Here is a 21,941-nt window from a genome sequence, read left to right on the forward strand (position 1 = left end):
TTGGCACCTCACCATGACATAGTTTTTGGCACAACTGACTGTAACAAGAAAGGATAAAAGGAAGGAATAGAAGACAGAGAGACCTGGACTATTTAAGAATGTATTACTTTGGAAACTGGTCACACACATAGTAGCTCCCTTCTGCTAAACTAACTGTAGGAAGCACTCATGGTTTTTAGCCAGCCAGAGGCAAAGAGCGCAGATGAAACACGCCCGTCTTGCAGCCTGCAATTGTTAGGGTCTTTATCTTTGAATTCTCAGTTTATCTAAAAGTATCATAAAGAAGATGTACAATCCACAGTGAATATTTGCTTTGAATAGAAATCTGTCCCTCAAAATGTTATTCTAGAAAAGTTCGAATGTCTTCATATATAGTCATATATTGTCATATATAATTCTAACTACATGTAGCACATTTACCCCCACCCTATGTGAGATTGGGTCTCTACCTGTATGTTCCATGGTGCTGTGCATACCTGTGAGGCTACAGGAGGGCTCTGAGTTGCTCCCCAGTGGTGTGTGGAGAACCAGGATAAGCTTTCAGGGTACCTTATTCGTAGTTGGCAATGCCTCCAGTGAGCGACGATCCTGTGTCTGCAGGATGGTCCATGCTGACACTTCTCTTATCCGAAGGCAGGGAATCATACACTTGTATGGTTCAATGGATGTTTATTCATATTCCAGAACTTACAGCAGAACCCTGGAAGGTTACCTTAAGGCAGCGGTGCGCAAACTGTGGGGCGTGACCCCCAGGGGGGGCGGGAGACTGCCGGCGGGGGGGGGCGCGAGGTTTACAGAGGCCCCGCGCGCTTCCCGCAGGCACTTAAATTAAGTGCCGGGGGAGCTGCAGGGCCTCTGTAAACCTTTACTTACCTAGGCTCCGGCGGCTTCCTTCCTGCGTCGCCATGGCAACGCGGCGGCAAAATGACGCCGCCGCTATGGCAACGTGACGTCATGACGCCGGAGCGCAGGTAGGTGGGGTTTGGGGGGCGCGGGAGTGAGGGGACCGCCGGCAGGGGGGCGCAGGGAAAAAAGTTTGTTTCCCCCTGCCTTAAGGTTTGAGGCCCATCTGGATTTCCTTTTGGTGCTCCTCCTGTATCCCCTTGTGGGATACAGGGTAAATGGTGTCACTCTGCAGGGGGAGGGAACAGACACACTGATTTCTGTGAGAGTGCCAGTATATATACCCTGGGGTTGGGCTTGTAACCCTGCCCATAACAGGGCAGGTCTGATACTGATAGGCATCATACATTTACATATGACCCAACCAGTATCCTCCCCCAGCCTGACACTCTCAGACTGTTGCTAGGCCTGCCCTTGGACACAGTAAATATATCCAGGGCTGCAATAGCACACTAGGCCCTCATAAGATATTCTAACCCCTCCAGTGCCTGTTCCTAGCAGGACTTATACTGTTGGGGCCCATGGGAAGTAGTAGCGGCCAGAGGCTATGTTACATACACATAACTATACAATTAACATATTTACATAACTGACAATGAGGCCCTGTCCAACTGCTACTCCCAAACCTGGCCCTACTACATCCTTCCACATTGCTATTGGAAATACGATCATTCACCCAGTAGCCCAAGCACGCTGCCTAGGAGTCACACTTGATTCCTCTCTCTCATTCTCCTCTCATATTCAAAACGTTTCTAAAACTTGTCGCTTTTTCCTCCGCAATATCACAAAGATACGCCCTTTCCTCTGTTACTCAACTGCTAAAACTCTGACTCAGGCCCTCATTCTCTCACGTCTCGATTACTGCAACCTCCTGCTCTCCGGCCTTCCTACCTCTCACCTGTCTCCCCTACAATCTATCCTAAACACTGCTGCCAGAATCACTCTACTCTTTCCTAAATCTGTCTCCGCATCTCCCCTCCTGAAATCCCTCTCCTGGCTTCCGATTAAATCGCGTATCTCACACTCAATTCTACTGCTCACTTTTAAAGCTTTACATTCTTCTGCCCCTCATTACATCTCAGCCCTAATTTCTCGCTATGCACCATCACGACTCTTGCGTTCTTCTCAAGGATGTCTTCTTTCTACCCCCTTTGTATCTAAAGCTCTCTCCCGCCTTAAACCTTTCTCACTTTCTGCCCCACACCTCTGGAATGCCCTTCCCCTCAATACCCGACTAGCCCCCTCGCTATCCACCTTTAAGACCCACCTTAAGACACATCTGCTTAAAGAAGCATATGAGTAGCACTGGATAATCATGGACACATGACACAAAGCTTGGCCCCCTGCAGACGCACTTACTAGTATTCCCTCCTATTGTCTCTGTACGTTCTCCCTACCTACCAATTAGATTGTAAGCTCCTCGGAGCAGGGACTCCTTCCTTAATGTTACTTTTACAGTATGTCTGAAGCACTTATTCCCATGATCTGTTATTTATATTTGTTATTTATATGACATGTATTACTACTGTGAAGCGCTATGTACATTTTATGGCGCTATACAAATAAAGACATACATACATACATACATACTCCCAAGGAACCTGCTCTAGAACACTAGAGAGCGCTATATATATATCCTCCCATTTCCCTAAGGTGAAATCACTGGTCACAAAACCTACCCGGAGTGTGGCTATTCTTTCTGTATCACATAATAAGGAGGGGAGTAACTCTGTGTGACACCACACAGTTAACCCTCTAGGGTCCTTAACCCCTTAACTACTAGTAGTCTCTGCAGGGAGGCTACATATGGTATTATTGCTGTTACACAAAGAGGAAGTGGTGATTGCTACAGCGCTCAAAAGGTGGATCACCAGTAGTAAGGTAAAGCAAGACAATAGGAAGAAGAGACTAGAGAGGGAGCTGTTCCACTCAATTATTAACAAAAACCACACACAACACCCTCCATACATTGTAATCCATTTACTCTGTCTCCACCCTTCTCTCACCTCCTCTGATGTGAATACTGCCAGCCTGGGCAGCGCACTCAGACCCTTCTCTTTGCAGTGTGGGAAGCGGTGAAATCGTGCAAGGTTCATAGCATACATATTAGAGAGGGAGCCCCCTGCAGAAAAAAAACAGCTTACAGTCAGAACCCTGCTTGGAGACTGGGAAGGTGTGAACAGCAAGAAGTTAATGTTGGGGAAGCTAGCAATCTTGGTGATGAAGACTGCGGGGAGCGCAGGTAACCGGTTAGTGCATGAAAAAAAGAAAAACACAAATAGTCAATTCTGTATATAAGGGGACTGATAGATGAAACTCCACAAAAATGTACACACAATCTGCCTGGAACGGCCTTACCTTGGCGGGGCCCAAGGCAGCATGTTGGCAGCGAGGCCCCTCCTCCTGCAACGTCATGATGTCATGGCGGAACATGACATTGCGTTGTCATGGCAATGCATCACCATGTGAGATCGTGTCTCCATGACTCCATGATGTTGCAGAAGGAAGGCCACTCTGCATAAGGTAAGAACCCCCTGCGCCCGCGCACTTCCCCCACTCTACCTCTTACCTCCCCAAAGCTATCTCTTACCACACCCCCCTTCCCCCTCCCCTCCCTTGTCCCTACATTGGGGTGAGAAGCGGTCCTGCACCGGTTCAGGGACTCTCCAGCTCCCTCTTCCAGCTCTCCCCTCTGCGGCGGAATTTGGATCCTGGTGCCCAAGGCAACCGCCTTGCCCTAAGACCAGACAATGGGGTACATTCATGTTCTTGGTACCTGGGCAGAATATTCCATCTCCTGTTTTCCAGCCGATGAAATGTCGCAGGGTTTTAAGTACTTCCTCCTCCATCAGAACAAAGACAGGAGCAACCTCATAGGTGTATCTACAGGGGTACAATTATAGGATAGGTGTAGACAAGCATTACAAAGTCAGTTTTGTTCTATAAAAACAGCATATTCCATCCACAAAACCTATAACTTTGATCTTTGCCACAAAAAGCTTAAAAAAATAAATAAAGAGATTAACTACAAATAAAGACTACATGGCACACTTTGTCAGCCCATACATAGTGTAGACCCTACAGAATCTATCATGGGATTTTCATTCCTTGACTTCAGAATTCCATCCTGCCTGCTGCACTCACAGTCATCTGTATATCCTTGTGACTACTATAGTGCACATCAGCTGTTCTTTAGTGACACATCAATTAAGCTTTTTACTATTGACCCAAATGTGTTACAAGAGAGATTTCTCAAATCTGGCTGATCATTTTACACTAAGAGGAAAAATACCACTGAAATATGTGTCACAAAATTTCTCCTACAAACACTCCATTCGTACAATAATACTGAAACATGCATACCTAAAATGCACCTCTTAGCATCCATTTAGTGTTAAAAATGTCTTTATACTAAATAAGTAAATGCCAGAGTGACACATTTTATGAATACCATATTTAGTTCCTAGCTACCACGTACTGATCAGCTCCCTTCTGTTTTGTGATAAAATCATGTTACAGTTTGCAATGTCATCCATGATTAAATAGATAAGCATAAAGGGGCTGAGGTTCGGGAGCCAGTGATTTATAAATAACCATTACATTTAGGAATCAGAAATCATTGTTAAGACATACGACGTTTGTGTTGTTGAGCTACATTATAAACTACATGTGACAGGGTGAAGTCAGGTACTGTGTATTTCACCTGGCAAAACTCAGGCAGCCTACCAGGCTCTTCTGGCAGATGAGGCCATGGACTATCAGCAACTAAAGGCTGCTATTCTGGATCGCCTAGGCCTCACCCCAGAGACCTACCGGCAGCGGTTCTGGATGGTCAAATATACAAACAGAGACAGACCCCGGGTTATAGCCCACCATTTGGTAGACTTATGTACCAGGTGGATACAACCAGAGAAGCATAGCAAGGCAGAGATCCTTGAACAATTTGTGCTCGAGCAGTTCATAAAAATACTGCCCCCCTCCTCCCGCTCCTGGGTAAAAAGATATGCTGCATTTTCCCTGGATTCAGCAGTCCGCTTGGTGGAAAACTGCCTTGGTGACGACAGCCAACAGGATAGCTGGGATCGGTCCGTGCAAACACCCTACAACCCGCCAGCTCGGGAGGTCCAGTCATCCCGGTCGGAAGACCCTTTCCCATTTCGGAGTTGTCCGGGTACAAACCCCTGCAGAGACGCCCGTCCCGGATCCGAGGCCATTGGATCACTGAGTGGAGGACGCCACCCACAGTATTCCCAGAGAGCCTGGACTCCCGGCAGGATTCTGCCACCAAACAGAAGGGAGGATCCCGTCGCACAGCAGAGAGGTCCAAACACCGAAACTCGTCGAGAACCCCGGCTGACAACCGAGTTTGCTGACTCAGGAGAGGATGAGATGGATTGTTCCTATGGCAGAACCACTGCCACTGCTTCTCTTCGAGGGGACCACAACCCATGTTTGGTTCCCGCATCTCTGGAGGGGAAAACAGTAAAAGCCCTGGTGGACTCGGGATCTGGAAAAACCCTGATCCTAGCGGGTCTAATTCCAAACAACCGACTATCCTATGAAGCTCCATGGAATATCGAATGTATCCATGGGGATACAAAAAAATACCCGACGGCGAACATCCTCCTCCGCATCAATGATCGAGAGGCTAGACTGCTATTAGGAGTTGCTCCCTGGCTACATGCTCCTGTTCTAATTGGCCGAGACTGGCCCTACTTCGCAACATTGTTGGCCCCTACTCCTACAGAGCCTACTTCCCTGGTTCCGGAGAAGCCCGGGGACTTGTTCCCTTTTCCCCCCAGATTTTTCCCCATAGACACCGCGTTCCAATGACACGTAAACAGAGACGTGCGGAAAAAGATGACTGGTTAAGAAAGGCTGGGACTCTTGGTAACGTTAGTCAGCCCACAAGACTGCAAGTCATGGCAGGAGATGACCAGGGTGGGGAACAGATAGATACGGGAATTTTGCCAGACCTGGATCTTCCTGACTTCCGTCAGAGGCAGAGGGAAGACCCAGCGCTGGCTAGATAATATGAGAAGGTGGTACGGGTCAACGACAACATAATGGATGAACAAGGTGTAAGAGTCTTTCCACATTTCGAACTATTGAATGACATCCTATATCGTGTGTATAAGGTTACACAAATAGGGGAGGTCATTCGACAAATATTAGTCCCTAAAGGTTTTGTTAAAACAGTGTTTACCCTTGCCCATACTCTCCCATGGGGTGGTCATTTGGGCAGAGATAAGACCATGGACCGCATCTCGTCCCGGTTTTACTGGCCAGGCATACATGGTGACATCATGAAACTATGTGAGACATGTCCGGAATACCAGTTAACTAGCCAAAAGGGACAGAAGACAGCTCCTTTGGTTCCTCTTCCCTTGGTATCAGTCCCATTCGAGAGGATTGGTGTAGGATGATTCTGGTAGGTCCTTTAGAACCCTCTGCGAAGGGACATAAGTTCATACTAGTTGTCGTAGATTATGCCACCAGATATCCTGAGGCCTTCCCTCTGAGATCAGCCACTGCTAAACAAGTTGCTCACAGGCTGTTAGAGCTGTTCTCTCGGGTAGGACTTCGCCAAGTAATGTTAACTGACCAGGGAACAAATTTCATGGCGAAGTTAATGCAGGATGTCCTGAAGTTATTGGAGGTTAAATCCGTCTGGACCTCGGTCTACCCTCCTCAGACTGATGGATTGGTAGAGAGGTTTAACCGTACTTTAAAAACCATGCTTAGGAATTTTGTGGACACTGAAAAGCGAGCTTGGGATGAACTTCTCCCTTTCCTATTGTTTGCGGTACGAGAAGTTCCCCAATCATCTCCCCATTTGAGCTCCTATATGGACGCAAACCTCGGGGTATTCTCGACTTACTGAAGGAATCCTGGGAGGAGGAGCCCTCCCCCTCCAAGAATACCCTTCAGTATGTCATAGACCTTAGAAACCGCCTAGACATGATAGGAGAGCATCAAGAGAGGCAGTATAACCGAAATGCCCGCTTAACGGTCTTCCAACCTGGGGACCAAGTGATGCTGCTATCACAGACTTCAGAGAGTAAACTCCTTGCAAAGTGACAGGGTCCTTTCCAAGTTCTCGGCCTCACCGGGGAGGTGAATTATGAGATCTCTCAACCAGGGTCCAGGAAGGGTAAACAAATCTACAACATAAACCTCCTGAAACCCTGGAAAACGATGAGATCGCTGTTCATCCACCCTCGGGAAGGAGAGACGGATTTGGGTCCACAGCCTCCAAAGGGGAGTACGTACAATTACAATCAGGTTCCCATGGGAGAGTAGTTAACAATGGAACAAAGGTCCATTGGGATCATGGGAGTACTAAAAAATATGGGAGTGAACCCAAAATAACTGATGCTGCCAAAGTCAAGTATATTAAATGTAAAGAAAGAAACTCAATCCACTAAAAGTATGTGGCAATTCACCATTAGGACACAATGAAATCTTCAGATTATAAATTTTTGACTCACCCAGGGCGGGGGGCCCGTTGTGCCGATAGTGGCCGGGTGCAGGAAATGAAGTGTCCAGGGACACCTCACTCTTGAACCTCCTGAGGCCACTAGCTGCTGCCCTTACCCTGCCCGGTGTCTTCGGTATCCTGCGTGCGGTTGCGGTGAGCTGTTCCGCACTGCTGAAGATTTTCCTCTGTCTTGGCTTTCCCCGTGATACGGATGGCTGCAGCGTCTTCCTTCTTAGGTAACCACCGACGCGATGTCTGCGTAGGGGGACCGCTGCCTGCTCGTCCGTGCACGCCGTTTCCTGCAGTGAGGAGGAGCGGTGTTGCCTCTCAGCTGATGATGCGCTCCAGCGCGTCCACACGTGTGGAGGGGGGGATGACGTCAGTCCTTCTTAGGAGTCCGTGGTGAATGCCTGCGTGCGCCAGCCATAGCAGATACAGGTATAGAAGGGGTGAAGGCGGTCACAGCAAAAGAAGTCCAGCCCAGGAACAAGTGAAATTAAAATCAGCTTTAATACTACATGCTGTACATCACAGAAGGGGCACTCTGACGCGTTTCGTCCTTCTCCAGAACTTTATCAAAGAGTATATTACCCTTATCACACAGATTCCTTAAGTAGGTGTCAACCCAATATGATTGGTTGGTCTTAATCAGAGATCTATTGAATCCAATAAAGTTAATGGTAAGCCCTAATTGGGAACAACCCTCTCATTGAGTCTGTGTGATACAGTTTGATAACACAAAATACATAGTAACATATAACAACAAACATATTTAAAAGAAAAACACAATGTTATACAATGTGGTGTGAAGCATGTACTAATAAATTTAAGGAAACATGTATATGGAAGTGAAGAAAAAATTCATATATGGTAAAAATTATATCTGCAGTAGTTTAACTTGTAATTATTTGTTTAGATACAAGTGGAAGCTAGGTATCATAACTGGATCCATATGTATATATGTATACTAGCCATATGGTACACATGTGTAGGATCTCAAGGTACTAGATGCAATTAAATATAGAATATATATATATACTTCTTCAATACAATTTAAATATCACTCTGCATACTGACTACTTATAGGGAGATGCAAAGATGAGTGGCAGTATTATGCAACATTTTGAATGGAGTGCATGGACATACACTCTCTCTACCCCCCATTTTCTGGGTCAAAGAAAATGTTTTAATTCCCAATCGGTGTTTATACCGTGTGGATGGAGGGTATTGAGAGTGTATATCCAATACATCTCTCTTTTGTTTAATGCATTCTCTCTGTTGCCACCCCTGGGGTGACAGGGCACGTGCTCAATGGCAGAAAAGGCGAAGTTTCCAATACCGCCTTTAAGGCATTGTGTGAAATGTTTTGATACTGGATGAAGTAAATCACCCTTCCTGATAAGGCGCACGTGCTCTGCCATCCTGGTTTTTAATGGTCTTATTGTGCGACCTACATATCTTGATCCGCACTTGCAATTAAGAACGTATATAACATAACTGGTGTTACAATTTAGAAAGGTCTTAATTTTGTATTTACTTGAATTATTGTTAAACACAATACTATTCGTTTGAGACGCGTGCTGGCACATGGCACATTTACCACATTTAAAAAAACCATTTGGAATGCCTTTAACATTTGAGAAACCAGACCTACTGTTATACATACTGGGTGACAGATGGAATGCTTCTTGTCTCGATCAGAAGAGATGTCCAAAAGATTTCTAGCTAGGGGATACTCTGCCGAAGACATTTCAGTAGCTTTTAATAAAGCGAATGTTACAGATAGAAAAACTCTTATTTGTAAAGACAAAAGATCACTGCCCAGCAGAGGGTTGACCAATGCTTCGAATGAAAGGAAAAGTCCTTATTTTATCACAACATTTAGTCAACAGTCCAGACAGATTAGTAATATCATTCATAAGCATTGGCACACCCTGCTGCTGGATAGAGATATACGCCCAATTGTTGAAAGTGGACCAAGATTCACATATCGCAAAGCCAAAACATTGGCATTCCATCTGTCACCCAGTATGTATAACAGTAGGTCTGGTTTCTCAAATGTTAAAGGCATTCCAAATGGTTTTTTTAAATGTGGTAAATGTGCCATGTGCCAGCACGCGTCTCAAACGAATAGTATTGTGTTTAACAATAATTCAAGTAAATACAAAATTAAGACCTTTCTAAATTGTAACACCAGTTATGTTATATACGTTCTTAATTGCAAGTGCGGATCAAGATATGTAGGTCGCACAATAAGACCATTAAAAACCAGGATGGCAGAGCACGTGCGCCTTATCAGGAAGGGTGATTTACTTCATCCAGTATCAAAACATTTCACACAATGCCTTAAAGGCGGTATTGGAAACTTCGCCTTTTCTGTCATTGAGCACGTGCCCTGTCACCCCAGGGGTGGCAACAGAGAGAATGCATTAAACAAAAGAGAGATGTATTGGATATACACTCTCAATACCCTCCATCCACACGGTATAAACACCGATTGGGAATTAAAACATTTTCTTTGACCCAGAAAATGGGGGGTAGAGAGAGTGTATGTCCATGCACTCCATTCAAAATGTTGCATAATACTGCCACTCATCTTTGCATCTCCCTATAAGTAGTCAGTATGCAGAGTGATATTTAAATTGTATTGAAGAAGTATATATATATATTCTATATTTAATTGCATCTAGTACCTTGAGATCCTACACATGTGTACCATATGGCTAGTATACATATATACATATGGATCCAGTTATGATACCTAGCTTCCACTTGTATCTAAACAAATAATTACAAGTTAAACTACTGCAGATATAATTTTTACCATATATGAATTTTTTCTTCACTTCCATATACATGTTTCCTTAAATTTATTAGTACATGCTTCACACCACATTGTATAACATTGTGTTTTTCTTTTAAATATGTTTGTTGTTATATGTTACTATGTATTTTGTGTTATCAAACTGTATCACACAGACTCAATGAGAGGGTTGTTCCCAATTAGGGCTTACCATTAACTTTATTGGATTCAATAGATCTCTGATTAAGACCAACCAATCATATTGGGTTGACACCTACTTAAGGAATCTGTGTGATAAGGGTAATATACTCTTTGATAAAGTTCTGGAGAAGGACGAAACGCGTCAGAGTGCCCCTTCTGTGATGTACAGCATGTAGTATTAAAGCTGATTTTAATTTCACTTGTTCCTGGGCTGGACTTCTTTTGCTGTGACCGCCTTCACCCCTTCTATACCGGGATCATGGGAGTGAACGAGGAGTCCCACAGCGAATGGTGTAGCGGTTTGGTAAATGAATTAGCCAGCCAACCTGATAGGCTTGCAGTGTTAGTAAGTTCTCCCAATGTGGAGCAGGATTTATTTTGCTATGTTTTGTTTATGCCTTAAAGGGACAGTGTGCCCACATGTTTAGTTATGCTGGAGAAATAAAGCCACTCAAGATTTGCTTTAACCTGAAACTACACATGTGGACTATTGCCTGACCTCGGCTACAGGCCGTCCTGCCACACTACACCTTTACACCTCTTTAATATTAGAGGTGCGGAAAAGCATTTGAATGGGCAGTGGGAAGGGGAGGAGCTGGCGGAAGTCAAACCTTTCCTATTTCAGCTTACAGTAATAATAGTATAGAAATTTAAAGGGACACGGGTCAAAAGAAAAAATATCCAACCAATTAAGTTCTCATATATGTAGCGGGTGCCCCCTGGCAGCTAATTTTTTTTGGCCCATCCAGCATCATAAGTCCCAGTAAAGAGAGGGCAGTGTTGGGAGTAAATCCTTCAGGGCCTGGTTATGTTATTGCATAAGATGTTAGTTAATACAGTTCAGAGTTAGCCTGGTTAGCCCTTTAGAGAGGTGGGGTGGGTTCCGCTAGTTTAGAGTTAAGTGTTTCTAGGGCCAGTTCTGTGCTGATTTCTCTGCACGGAGAGAGCACAGGAAAAGCTTCTCCTGGATAGGAGAGGCTGAGGCCTTACCCTGTTAGGGGGTGAGGTAACTGAGGAGGGGTACTTAGGGCCTCAAGCCCTGGGTACTGCCTTCAAGGGAATGGAGACTGCCATGCATGTGCTGTACTTAAATAAAGATCCAGTTATATCATCATTGGTGTGGTCTTTGAAAAGAGCTGTTAGGACCATCCAGGCTATCCCAGAATCCTCATGGGATGGAGGCGCTGCACTGAATGAGGAACCACCAGTTGAAAGCCTGATGTGATGTCTCCCGACAACATTGCGGAGCCCTCAGGCCTTCTGTCACGCCAACAGGTATGCACCAGCACCAGAGTATACCTGGTAGCTACATGATCTCCCGAAAGGGGGTGGGGGGGGGGAAGAAAGGTGCTACATATATAAATATATTCTAATTGAACAAAAATAAGGCAATACTCTTACAAAAGAAAACAATCCTAAAACCATGCATCAACACATAGAAAAGCCATCAACAATCAGTGCAAAGAAAGATATAAAAAAAAATATATAGCTATAATATAATGTAACACCCCTACTCCCCCACCCCCCAACCCCGACATGAGGGATAGGTTGCACATGTAAAAATGGAGGGGTTTGCAGCAGTCTCTGTTTTGACAGGGTTTAGACTTGTTCAAAAGGGTATAGATGCTCAACGGTTTACCTTTTGCATCTCAGGTTAGATGGTGGAATCGTGCCAGCTTGTGTAAGGGAGTTGGTGAACAGAAGAGGGCGCCAGGAACTTTTAACTTGTCCGTTTATTTAGAGCAGCAGCATAGTACCAACAAATAGGACTGGGTTTCATCATACAGAATACAGCATCCATAGATCTCTTACATTGTGAGCCAGTCCAGTCCAGATCCCTACTTAAATCTTGGAATGGAACCCAGTATAACTCCACCCAGGTCCCTACTTAACCATGAGAATGGGAACAGGTCAATCCACCCCAGGTCCCTACTTAACCCTGGGAATGAACTGCATCCTACAGCAATGTAGATCCCTATAGCACCTCTCTAGAGCCCTTGAACTGGAATACTGTCCCTATATAGAAACAAATAAAAAGATGTTGCCAACTGCTTTACAGGCTAGAAGAGCCTGGAGACCTCCCTGATGTTATTGGAGTATAGGGGTCAGATCTGCCCTGGTGGTAACGGGATCCTCCCTTAGGTCAGGTCTTCCCTGGGGGTCTGAATACAAAATGGAGGAACCCAATGTTATATACCCAGGGCATGGCCAATGCTCTGCTCCAGTATCTGGGCAGAATAATTGTTGCAACAGGACCACCTCTGTCAGGTGACCCTTCCAGCAACTTCTAGAACTTAGCACAAGGCCCAACATGTACCTAGGAAGTGTAACATTATAGAAACATAATAGTTGCTAACTCACATGTCAGAGCCTTGTGATGACTTAACCCTGGCGCTGTCTGCAGCTACCAGGACTGACATGCAGGGCAAAGGAAATTCCTAGCAGAGTGCTATATAATATAAATAGATATACCAGGCTGAGACCTGAGCAAAAAGAGACTGACGTTAGGGCCAAAAAGCAGCTCTTTATCAATACCCTTCAAAGTTCTATAGTATTGCACAGTGACATAGAGGGAATCCAACTTGAATAATGTCATTTATTTATGTTTTGCTTTTTTAGTTTTTGTACATATTTATTCTTATTTAAACTGAGATGTTAGCGTGTATAGTTCTGATTTCTATTATTGTGACGGTAGGGAGTAGCCGGCCTTCATTAATAAAGGTAACGCCCAGCTGGCTGCCTCTATGAACCGTATACCAAGGGCAGAAGTGTCAGCTCTTGAGTCTAGTTGTGCACCCTAATGTATTCTCCTGTATTTCTGTCCCTATTTTACGGTCCCCTGCAGGAATGTAAGCTGGGATGCCAGGTATAGCTAGGATCCCTGTTAGGAAATAGCTGCAAGACAGGGACTTTGGGAGCAGGAGATTAAGGGTGGATATTAGGGCGCAACTAGGGTTAAAAAACCTGTGTAATGCCATGACCGAAGTAGCCGGTAGTACTGTTATGTTACCCGCAAATAGTGCATAATTTGTGGGTACCGTCTGTACATAAGGACGGGGCGGGCTATGGAAGTCCCATGTAAAGTATAGCAAAAACCTGACCTGTTTAGGGGCTTTTGGGGTTCCCTGTGTCCTAGAGACATGAGATTTTGGGAGTGTAAGTTTTAGGTGGGTTATTTGGGTCGAAATGTATTCCTTTTGTTTGCAGAAGTTTGGGCGACAAAGTTACCAGTAGTCCTTTAATTCTCCCCGGTGAGCAGGCATGATTTGTGGGTACACGGGGTGAATTACATTGGGGCTTCACAATGTCCCCCAGGCTCCTGATTTTCGAGCCCAGGTATCCCAGACTAATTTTCCCCACGTATATAAGGTTCCCCAAGGTTTATACTTTATTAAAGTATGGTTTATAGTATATTATACTATATGTATAAATATCTATGCAGTCAGCCTGAGCATTTACATAGGTGCTAGGATGTCTGCATAGACATCTGATCTCAAAGAACCAGAGGTGTCCGGCCATTTGGTTTAGTATGGAGGGGCAGAGGAATAGGCCCAGAAGACATCTTTGTTCTCTGAGACACTGTGGAGCCTGCCCAGCAGGTAGCCATGAGTGGGCTGGGGGAAAGAAGCCGGTTGGCACACCCCTTCCTCTGACATCAGCAGCCAGATGAACCCCACTCTGATTGGCTGTTGGTTAAAGTCCCACGCTCTGAGTGGTGGGCAGTCCCTGTTCATGTTAGACATAGGACACAGAAGTTTATGAAATGGGCTGCCCGAATCAGAACTCTCTCTCTCAGTCTTCAGACTTACAGGTAATCTTGGGACTGGTCCAGTGTAGCTCCAGTAGGGGTTCCAGGGGCTTTGCTTGCAATAGCAAAGCCCTGGGCAATGAGGTGCCAGGGAATCCTAGCCTACCTGAGGGCCGGTTCTGAGAAATAAGGTTACTTGTTCCAGGCATAGTCCAGTGACGTGGAGCGGACAGGGTAAGCATTTTGCTGAAGCATGCGCCCTACAACTAGGAAAGGCAAGTTTTCAACCCGCAGACCCTGGTTCAATACACAGGAAATCCATGCACACCAGGTCCATGGGACCCGAGCTCTTCAGGTGAGCCATTGGTGCGACTGGTGGTGAGGGTCTTGCACTGGATGCACCATGACCATCGGCGGCAGTGTCGTTCTACTGACTCTCGCATCCGTGGCCAGAAAAAACGGTCTTGTATCAATCCAAAGGTCTTCTCTACGCCGAGACGGCCATGTTCATCATGCAGTGATTTCAGAACCATATGTTGCAGGTTACATGGCAGGACCAGTTGCCGTCTATCCAGGTGGTTATTGTACTGCACCACCCGATAGAGTAGACTATTTTCGATTTCAAATTTGTCCACTTCTCGCATGAGTATCGCGACCATGTCGCTGAGGGCACATTTCAGAATTTCAGGCTTGTTTTGCTGAATGGCCTGGCGGATGATGCTAGCCACTCGATCCCGTAATTTATATTGTACCATATGCTTCCATGCAATGATCTTATCTGAGGTGATGTTCATCCCCTCTGGGTTGCAGTAGGTTGCGGGGATGGCCTTGAATTGGCATCCCAAGGAATCCGCGACCCTCAATACTGAGAAGGCCACTTTATCTTCTACGATAGCCACCGTTGAGCACATAGTTCGCATCCCTGGTCCAGGGATCTTATACCAGAGGTCATTGTCTGGGGTGGTACCCAGTCCCGGTCTTCTGGATAGAGCATGTGGCGATGAAAGGGTTAATCAGGCCATTACTAAAGGCATTATACCCGGCTGATTAACCCTAAATCGCATTGGGACTGAAGGGGTTAACTGTGTATGTGCACCACACTGATCTGTTTTCCCCTACACTATCTTTATTGTCCCCATTTTGCAGCTCAGTCCATAGCATAGTTTTTTATACTATGTAGGAGTGCAGTTTAGTGAATTCTTTTAGGGGGCACATCCATTTTGTGTTCCCCTTCCCCCTTTTTCTGATTCACTTTTCAGTTCACAGTTTGCACCCACATCTTTAATTACCACAATTATACACTTGATCACTTTATTCAATTAGTGTGATTCTGTGATCACTCCCGAACCCTCTTGTTTTTTCTATCAGTCCATAGCTGCAATAATAGCAATGTATGCGAATTGGGCCAATTGTATTTCAGACACAAGGAGCAAGCTAGCACTCTAATTTTTGGAGTGCAGCTAGCTAAGGATGTACTAAGCCCATACATATTGTTTGGTGTCCCCCACACATACAGAAAGTATATATATAGATAAACTGTATTTTAGTTATGTTTTAAAAGGTACCGGCAGGAAGCTTTTCCTGTCAGCCCAGCAATGAATGTATTAACATGCATATATGTTAAGAATAAATGAGCTGAGGGTCTTTCATCTCCGCACTTCAAAGGGCCCCCTGCGAAGTGAATGCCTCAATGTCTATGAGTAATCCAAAGTTGAAAATCCTCAGAGACCCTAGGTGTTAAGACAGCCAGGAAATTGTGAAGTACCGGGAACCGGTCCAACATGTGGGCTGTTCACACCTTGTGGCCAGATCCCAGACTTGCTGTTGCCAGGTAAGGGGGTGGACCTGGTATGCTAAGGAGCTCAGGTGGGAAGTTAGCACATGCTCTGTGCAAACCCGGAAGCCACTTCTGCCCATGCTATGAACTACTGGCAAGTCTGGGATAGGGGGAAAAAGTGTTCCCACGGAAGGGATTGGGTGTGTATGTTAGGTATAGGACCCTTAACCCTATAAAGATGCCTGCAGCCCAGTCCCAGGGTGATTCATGATTTATCCAAGCGTTGTTCAAGATTTCGTCCAAGTGCAGCGGCAGTGGTTCTGGAACGCAAGGGGTTAAAACATCGTAACCAAGGATTTACCCCTACTTCAGGAATTCGTTAGCGCTGGGGATCCCAGAACGAATCCCAACGAACCAGAATTAACTCTCTGCATTTGGCGGAAATATCGGGCAGGCAAGTTGCGCCCTAGCCAAAAGGATTGTAAGCCAAAGACTCTATTTCTTCATCTTTCGTTCTATGGACAATTTATTTTGTTTCCCCATCCCAGTAAGTGATTATTAAGTGCATTCTGAGGTTGTCGTGTGTTTGTCTGAAAAGAAATAAATGACAATTTATTTTGCCCGCCTTGTTATGCTCAATCAAGAATCCCAAAAATATAAAATTGTTCATAAGTACTAGTCTACTGTGACAGGCTTATTTACTGGTGGCAGCGTGTGGGATACTGATTGAGCCTATGCTATAGTCTCCTGCGGGATTCTGTAGTATAGTGGGGGACCTCGTCGCTTGCGAGCTCCCCAGACAAGTGGCAACTTACACACACTTCTAAAGAGCACAAGATATTTCACTGTCCCCTTTGCTGATACCCAGATAGCACCATGAGTAACCGCTCAGGAAGGTTCCGATCCTGGGACCGGGCGCAGATCGTGGAGAGATGTGCGGGATATGGACTACCGACAGATGGTCGGTCAAAGGGGCAGCTGGAGGAGGACTTGGAGCTTCATGAGGCCAGGATGGCCCCACCAGAAGGGCATGGCCCCGTAGCTGCTGTGGCAGCGGATGCAAGTCAGCCCGGAGTGCAGGAAGTCCCTCCAGCTCCGGGGCTGCAAGGACATGGGGAAGGTGTCGGTGACCACCTGGATAGTGGTGGCTTGGCGCCAGGGAGTGCGGAAGGGGTAGTCGCTGCGGCTGCCGGACTTACCATCCCTGGGCTCACTGCACTTCTTACTGCATGGGGAGAGGGGGTTAGCACCACTGAGTGGGTACAGCGGCTGGCAACAGTGCTTGGAAGAGCCCCCCACTCTCACCTTGTAAACAGGGAACAGGAGCTTCCCCGGGCGGACCACCACAGCTTCAGCAAATTTGTAGATGGCACAGATGACATTGATGCCTTTCTCAATGACTTTGAGACACAGTGTTCCCGGTTCCGAATTCCACGCAGGGACTGGGTAGTCAGTTTGCGACCACTGTTATCTGGTAAAGCCAAACGGACTGTGCAGGGTATTCCAGGCGTGGATGCTGATGACTACGGTCATGTGAAAAGTAGATTGCTGACCCAGTATGCCCTGACCCCAGAAGCATACAGAGGCAAGTTCCAGACGGGGGACGGAGGGGTACTTCCCGGGGAGTCCTTTGCTGACTATGCCAGCTGTATGGCCTTACACGGGACTCAGAGGGTGGAAGGGAATGGGGTTACAAAATTCAATACCCTACTGGACTTGGTGTTTCAAGAGCAGCTGCTGCAGCAGCTCCCCTCGGCCGTGAGGCCATGCGTCTTTGATCACAATCCTAAAACCTATGAGGAGGCTGCAAGGATGGCTGATGAGTATGTGGCCAGCAGGGCTGCAATGGATGAGGCAGCAGCTCCCAAAGGAGTGGCCCGCGTGGCCAAGGGAGCTAAAACCACCCCTCAGTGGACACCCAAACCTGCAGCAGCAGTCAACGCACCCAAGGCTGCAGAGTTTAAACATGAGAGGCTGTGTTTTTCCTGCAACAAGGTCGGACATCTCAGGCCAGACTGTCCGGACTGGGACCGGTCCAAGGGACCCGATCAGGGGCAACGATCCCCAGCTGTGAGGCTGGTCGCCCGTGTGCAGCTGGCACACACAGAGGAGCCAAGCACAGCCCTGGAGCCATCCCACAGAGGGACGTTCATGGGAGAACCTGCACTTGTCACCTCAGGACCAGCAGCGGAGATCATGGGACATCAGGTTGCACCAATCGGAATGCAGCCCAAAGTTGTCCGACAGAAGCATCTACGGAAGGTGACCATCGGGACCGGCAGGCGGACGGCTTGCTGGACTCCGGTGCCACCGTGACCCTGGTTCGCCCTGATATGGTGCAGCCAGAGGATTTGCTACCGGCCACCGGGATGCGAGTGACCATGCCAGATAGAGGACCGCGGTCACTCCAGGTTGCCCGGGTCTTTTTGGATTGGGCTGCCGGACATGGCATGAGGGAGGTGGGGGTTTTGCCCGGGATAGATGCTGAGGTCCTACTTGGCAATGACCCTGGGCATGTAACCTGCGTTTTTACAATTGAGCTGGCCCCTGTTGCAGCGATCACCAAGAGCCAGTGAGCAAGGATCGCAGCAGAACCAGCCCCTGTCCCCCTGCATTTGGGACCTACGGTTCCAGCATTCTCTGCGGAGACCAGGCAGGTAAACCAGACTAAGTCGCATTCTGACCCTGACTTACTGTTCCCTGTCCCCTGTCCACCAGAGCCGATACCTTGCAAAACTCTTCCAGTAGTACTGGGTGGATCTCTAGAGCAGACAAGGGTAGTTCGCCGGCCTCTTGTAAGTAGGCTCTGATCGCCGCCCGCACCACATCGGCATTGGTCCCCAATATGATTGGGGAGCTGGGATGTTCTCGAGGCTCGGGGCATATTAGAGCCTTCACATCCATGGTGTGAGACCTGCCAGTGTTCAGCTGTGGTATTTCCAGCTGAACTTTCACCACGCCGTCAATGGGGTAATCATCATTACTGAGTCCCCACAGCTTCATCTTGTCTGCCGACTGCAAGGGCAGATGTTTAAGTTGTTGATCATAGATCAGGCAGTACACAATGGTCACCTGGGACCCAGTGTCCAGAAAAGCCGATGCGTATATGCCATAAGAGACCGGACAAACACAAAAGACAAAGCGAAGGGTAACAGTAAATTCACAGTACACATAATTTCATAGTTAAATACATGTGCATATATGTCTATGGACATGCATATCTCAGGTCAAAGTTCCTTAAAATAATTCTAGAGGAAACATCGCAGATCCCAATCCACATTAAGTCCGTTGGGTTGTAGTGTATTTAATGTATGTATCCAGTGTGCCTCTCGTTGATGTAAGAGCTTCTTCCTATCCCCTCCACGTGGGGGGATGGCTATGTGTTCAATTGCACAACAATGGAAATTATCTACTGTACCCAACGGACAGTTGTTAAAGTGAATTGGTACCGGATGTGTCATGTCTTTGTTTTTAATTAACCTAAGATGTTCTAGAATGCGGATTTTCAGGGCTCTACTCGTTAGGCCCACATATTGCTTTTTGCATCCGCATTGTAACAGGTAAACCACAAAATTAGTTTGACATGACATGAACGATTTAATTTGATATTTGTGTCTGTCCTCTTTGTTAGAGAAATGCGTAGTCTTAATCATTCTGGGGCAAATTTTGCAATGTCCACATTTATAAGATCCAATCAATCTCGGAAAAAAGGAACGTTTGGTTTTGCTATCCTTAGTTGTTTTCAACATACTGGGTGCCAGCATGTTCCCTAATGTAGGGGCTCTACGAAACACTATCTTTGGTCCTACACACACCATTTTACTTAATAATGGATCTAGAGACAGTGTGGCCCAATGTTTGCGTATTATAGCTTTGATAGAGTTCGCTTGTTCGCTAAAGTTAGTGATAAAGAATGGCGGTTCTGTGTTCTCGACAAGTGTGTCTTTGGCACTACCTCCTAATGACGTGTTGATAAGAATATTCCTATCCGTATGTAGTGCATGCTGGTATTGCACACAGCCCTGTGTGTGTTCAATAAAGTTGTGTGAAGATTACTCTGGGAGCTTTTTTCCGGACATGCGCAGTAGCGCCGTTTTCCTTCCAGTTTCCTGTATGTTTCTTTTACCTTTTCCTTATGGGAGCCTTCCTTTCGAGACTCCTTTGAGGGGGTCGCAGATTTCCCTTCTTTGGACGAGTCACAAACCGCCCGGGGAAGACGGGCCATCAAGATGTTCTCTTGAACTTGCACTCTAACCATTAGGTCTTCAAATGAAAGAGGATGTCCTGGAGCAAGGCCATAACTGATTCGGATAGCTACCGGGTGCATGGGCAATGCTCCCTGTAAGAGTTGGTTGGTTCGGAACTCATCTGCCTTGGACGTTTGTACCACCTTCTTCTTCACCAAGGCCCATAGGGCAAACTGAATCCGTCGGAGGAATTCCAATACCTCCTTCTACTTGGGCAAGGGCGTGGAACTTGGCCAGTAGGGAAATGGCATAGTCCGGGGCGCCGCAGGCTTTGTTAAGGGCGTGCATGAGTGCTTGGGAGTCAGCTTCGGGGTGGCACGCCCAGTAGAACTGTACCATATGGGCGGCTGCAGGCACTCGCTGCCGCTTTACAGCGTCGGAGCAGGTCCACTTAGAAAGTGCTTGCCCCACATGATCATTCCACTCTTCGAACTCTGCCTCACCAAGGGGCATAGGCCGGGTGCCCGAGAAAGCCTTGAGTTTATGGTGTTGATGGGACTGGGATGACAGGGTCAGGGCTTCCACCAGTTGAAGTAGAGTCACTCCCAGGTGGGAGGGTCCCAGAGACAGATGGCTATAATAGGCTGGGCTCTGACTAAGAGCTGGCATGGGGTTACTCTTGGGCCCGCTAGTAATAGGTGACTTTGAGGCAACACTTGAGGCGAAGGTTACCCTGGGTAGGGTTAAGTTGGCCCGGATGGGAGTGCTGGTGGCCGGAGCTGGGGTCCTCCATCCCTGGAGAGATAGGCGAAGATGGACGCTTTGGACTGAAAGGGGACCTCTTATCCAATAGGAACCTGCAATGTCAGACTGCAATTACATTGCCGCTTCCTATTGGCCTATGGAAGTGAGGTAGATTTGGTGGCCATTTTTCCCCCAAACAAAAGGGAAAACATTGGCACAAAAAAGGCCCCCGGAGCTAAAAAATAGCATGGTTCAGGTCTGGAGCACCCAGGAAAGCGATGGGTGTAGATAGAGCACAGCTCCAGACATCCTGCAATGTCAGGCAGGAAAACAAACCTGGCCACTCCGCAGTAGTATGAAACAAAAACTATATTTAATGCTAACTACACATACAGGGAAAAAAATAGGACAAAAAGAACGCACCTACGCGTTTCGTACAGGAGTACTTTATCAGTACTTATCGCTTCCTATTGGCCTATGGAAGTGAGGCAGATTTGGTGGCCATTTTTTCCCCCAAACAAAAGGGAAACCATTGGCACAAAAAAGGCCCATGGAGCTAAAAAATAGCATGGTTCAGGTCTGGAGCACCCAGGTTCAGATTATGTAAAAAAATAAAAATAAACTAGGAAGTTTTTGCAGGATGGGAGCCGAGGGGTCCTCTGGTGCCAGACAGGCTATTTTCAGCTTCAGGAACCCCCCCAGTTCACAAGATACTTATGAAAGTTACCGGATTTAAATCTCCCCCCAGGGGAAACAAAATGGCTGCCAAAACTTGGGCCAATAGGATGCCACAACATAATTGGTTGAATTGACCATTTAAATCCCCTTTAAAAAACAGGAAGTAAAACTGGTAACTTCATCAGTAGTATATCAGGAACCGGGGTGTACTGAAAATAGCGAGGTTCAACTATGGGGGAACCCCTGGTTCCAATTCTAGAAAAACTTAGGGTTAGTTTGGGTGAATTGCTCCTTTAAGGTGCACTAAAGCCTAGCACTGCTTACTAAATCTTGATTTTTAGTTCTCACAAACTTCTTTAATCCCACACGTCTGGTCCAAAATGAGAAAATGGTCATTATAACTATATTCCAAAAGCCAG

The 21,941-nt window shown here is 46.6% G+C and overlaps 1 protein-coding gene across 1 annotated transcript in view; it reads right to left on the reverse strand.

Moving 5' to 3' along the window:
* Nucleotides 1–21,941, reverse strand: part of CSAD (cysteine sulfinic acid decarboxylase) — a 44,464-nt gene that overhangs the window by 18,489 nt on the left and 4,034 nt on the right. Inside the window, exons 4-5 of the mRNA XM_075593429.1 lie at nucleotides 3,680–3,786; nucleotides 2,910–3,025 (exon numbers count right to left, since the gene is read on the reverse strand). Coding sequence (XP_075449544.1) covers nucleotides 2,910–3,025; nucleotides 3,680–3,786 — 223 coding nt within the window. The remainder of the gene's footprint in view (nucleotides 1–2,909; nucleotides 3,026–3,679; nucleotides 3,787–21,941) is intronic.

This window comes from Ascaphus truei, chromosome 3 (genome assembly GCF_040206685.1).
Source record: "Ascaphus truei isolate aAscTru1 chromosome 3, aAscTru1.hap1, whole genome shotgun sequence".
NCBI lineage: Eukaryota > Metazoa > Chordata > Amphibia > Anura > Ascaphidae > Ascaphus > Ascaphus truei.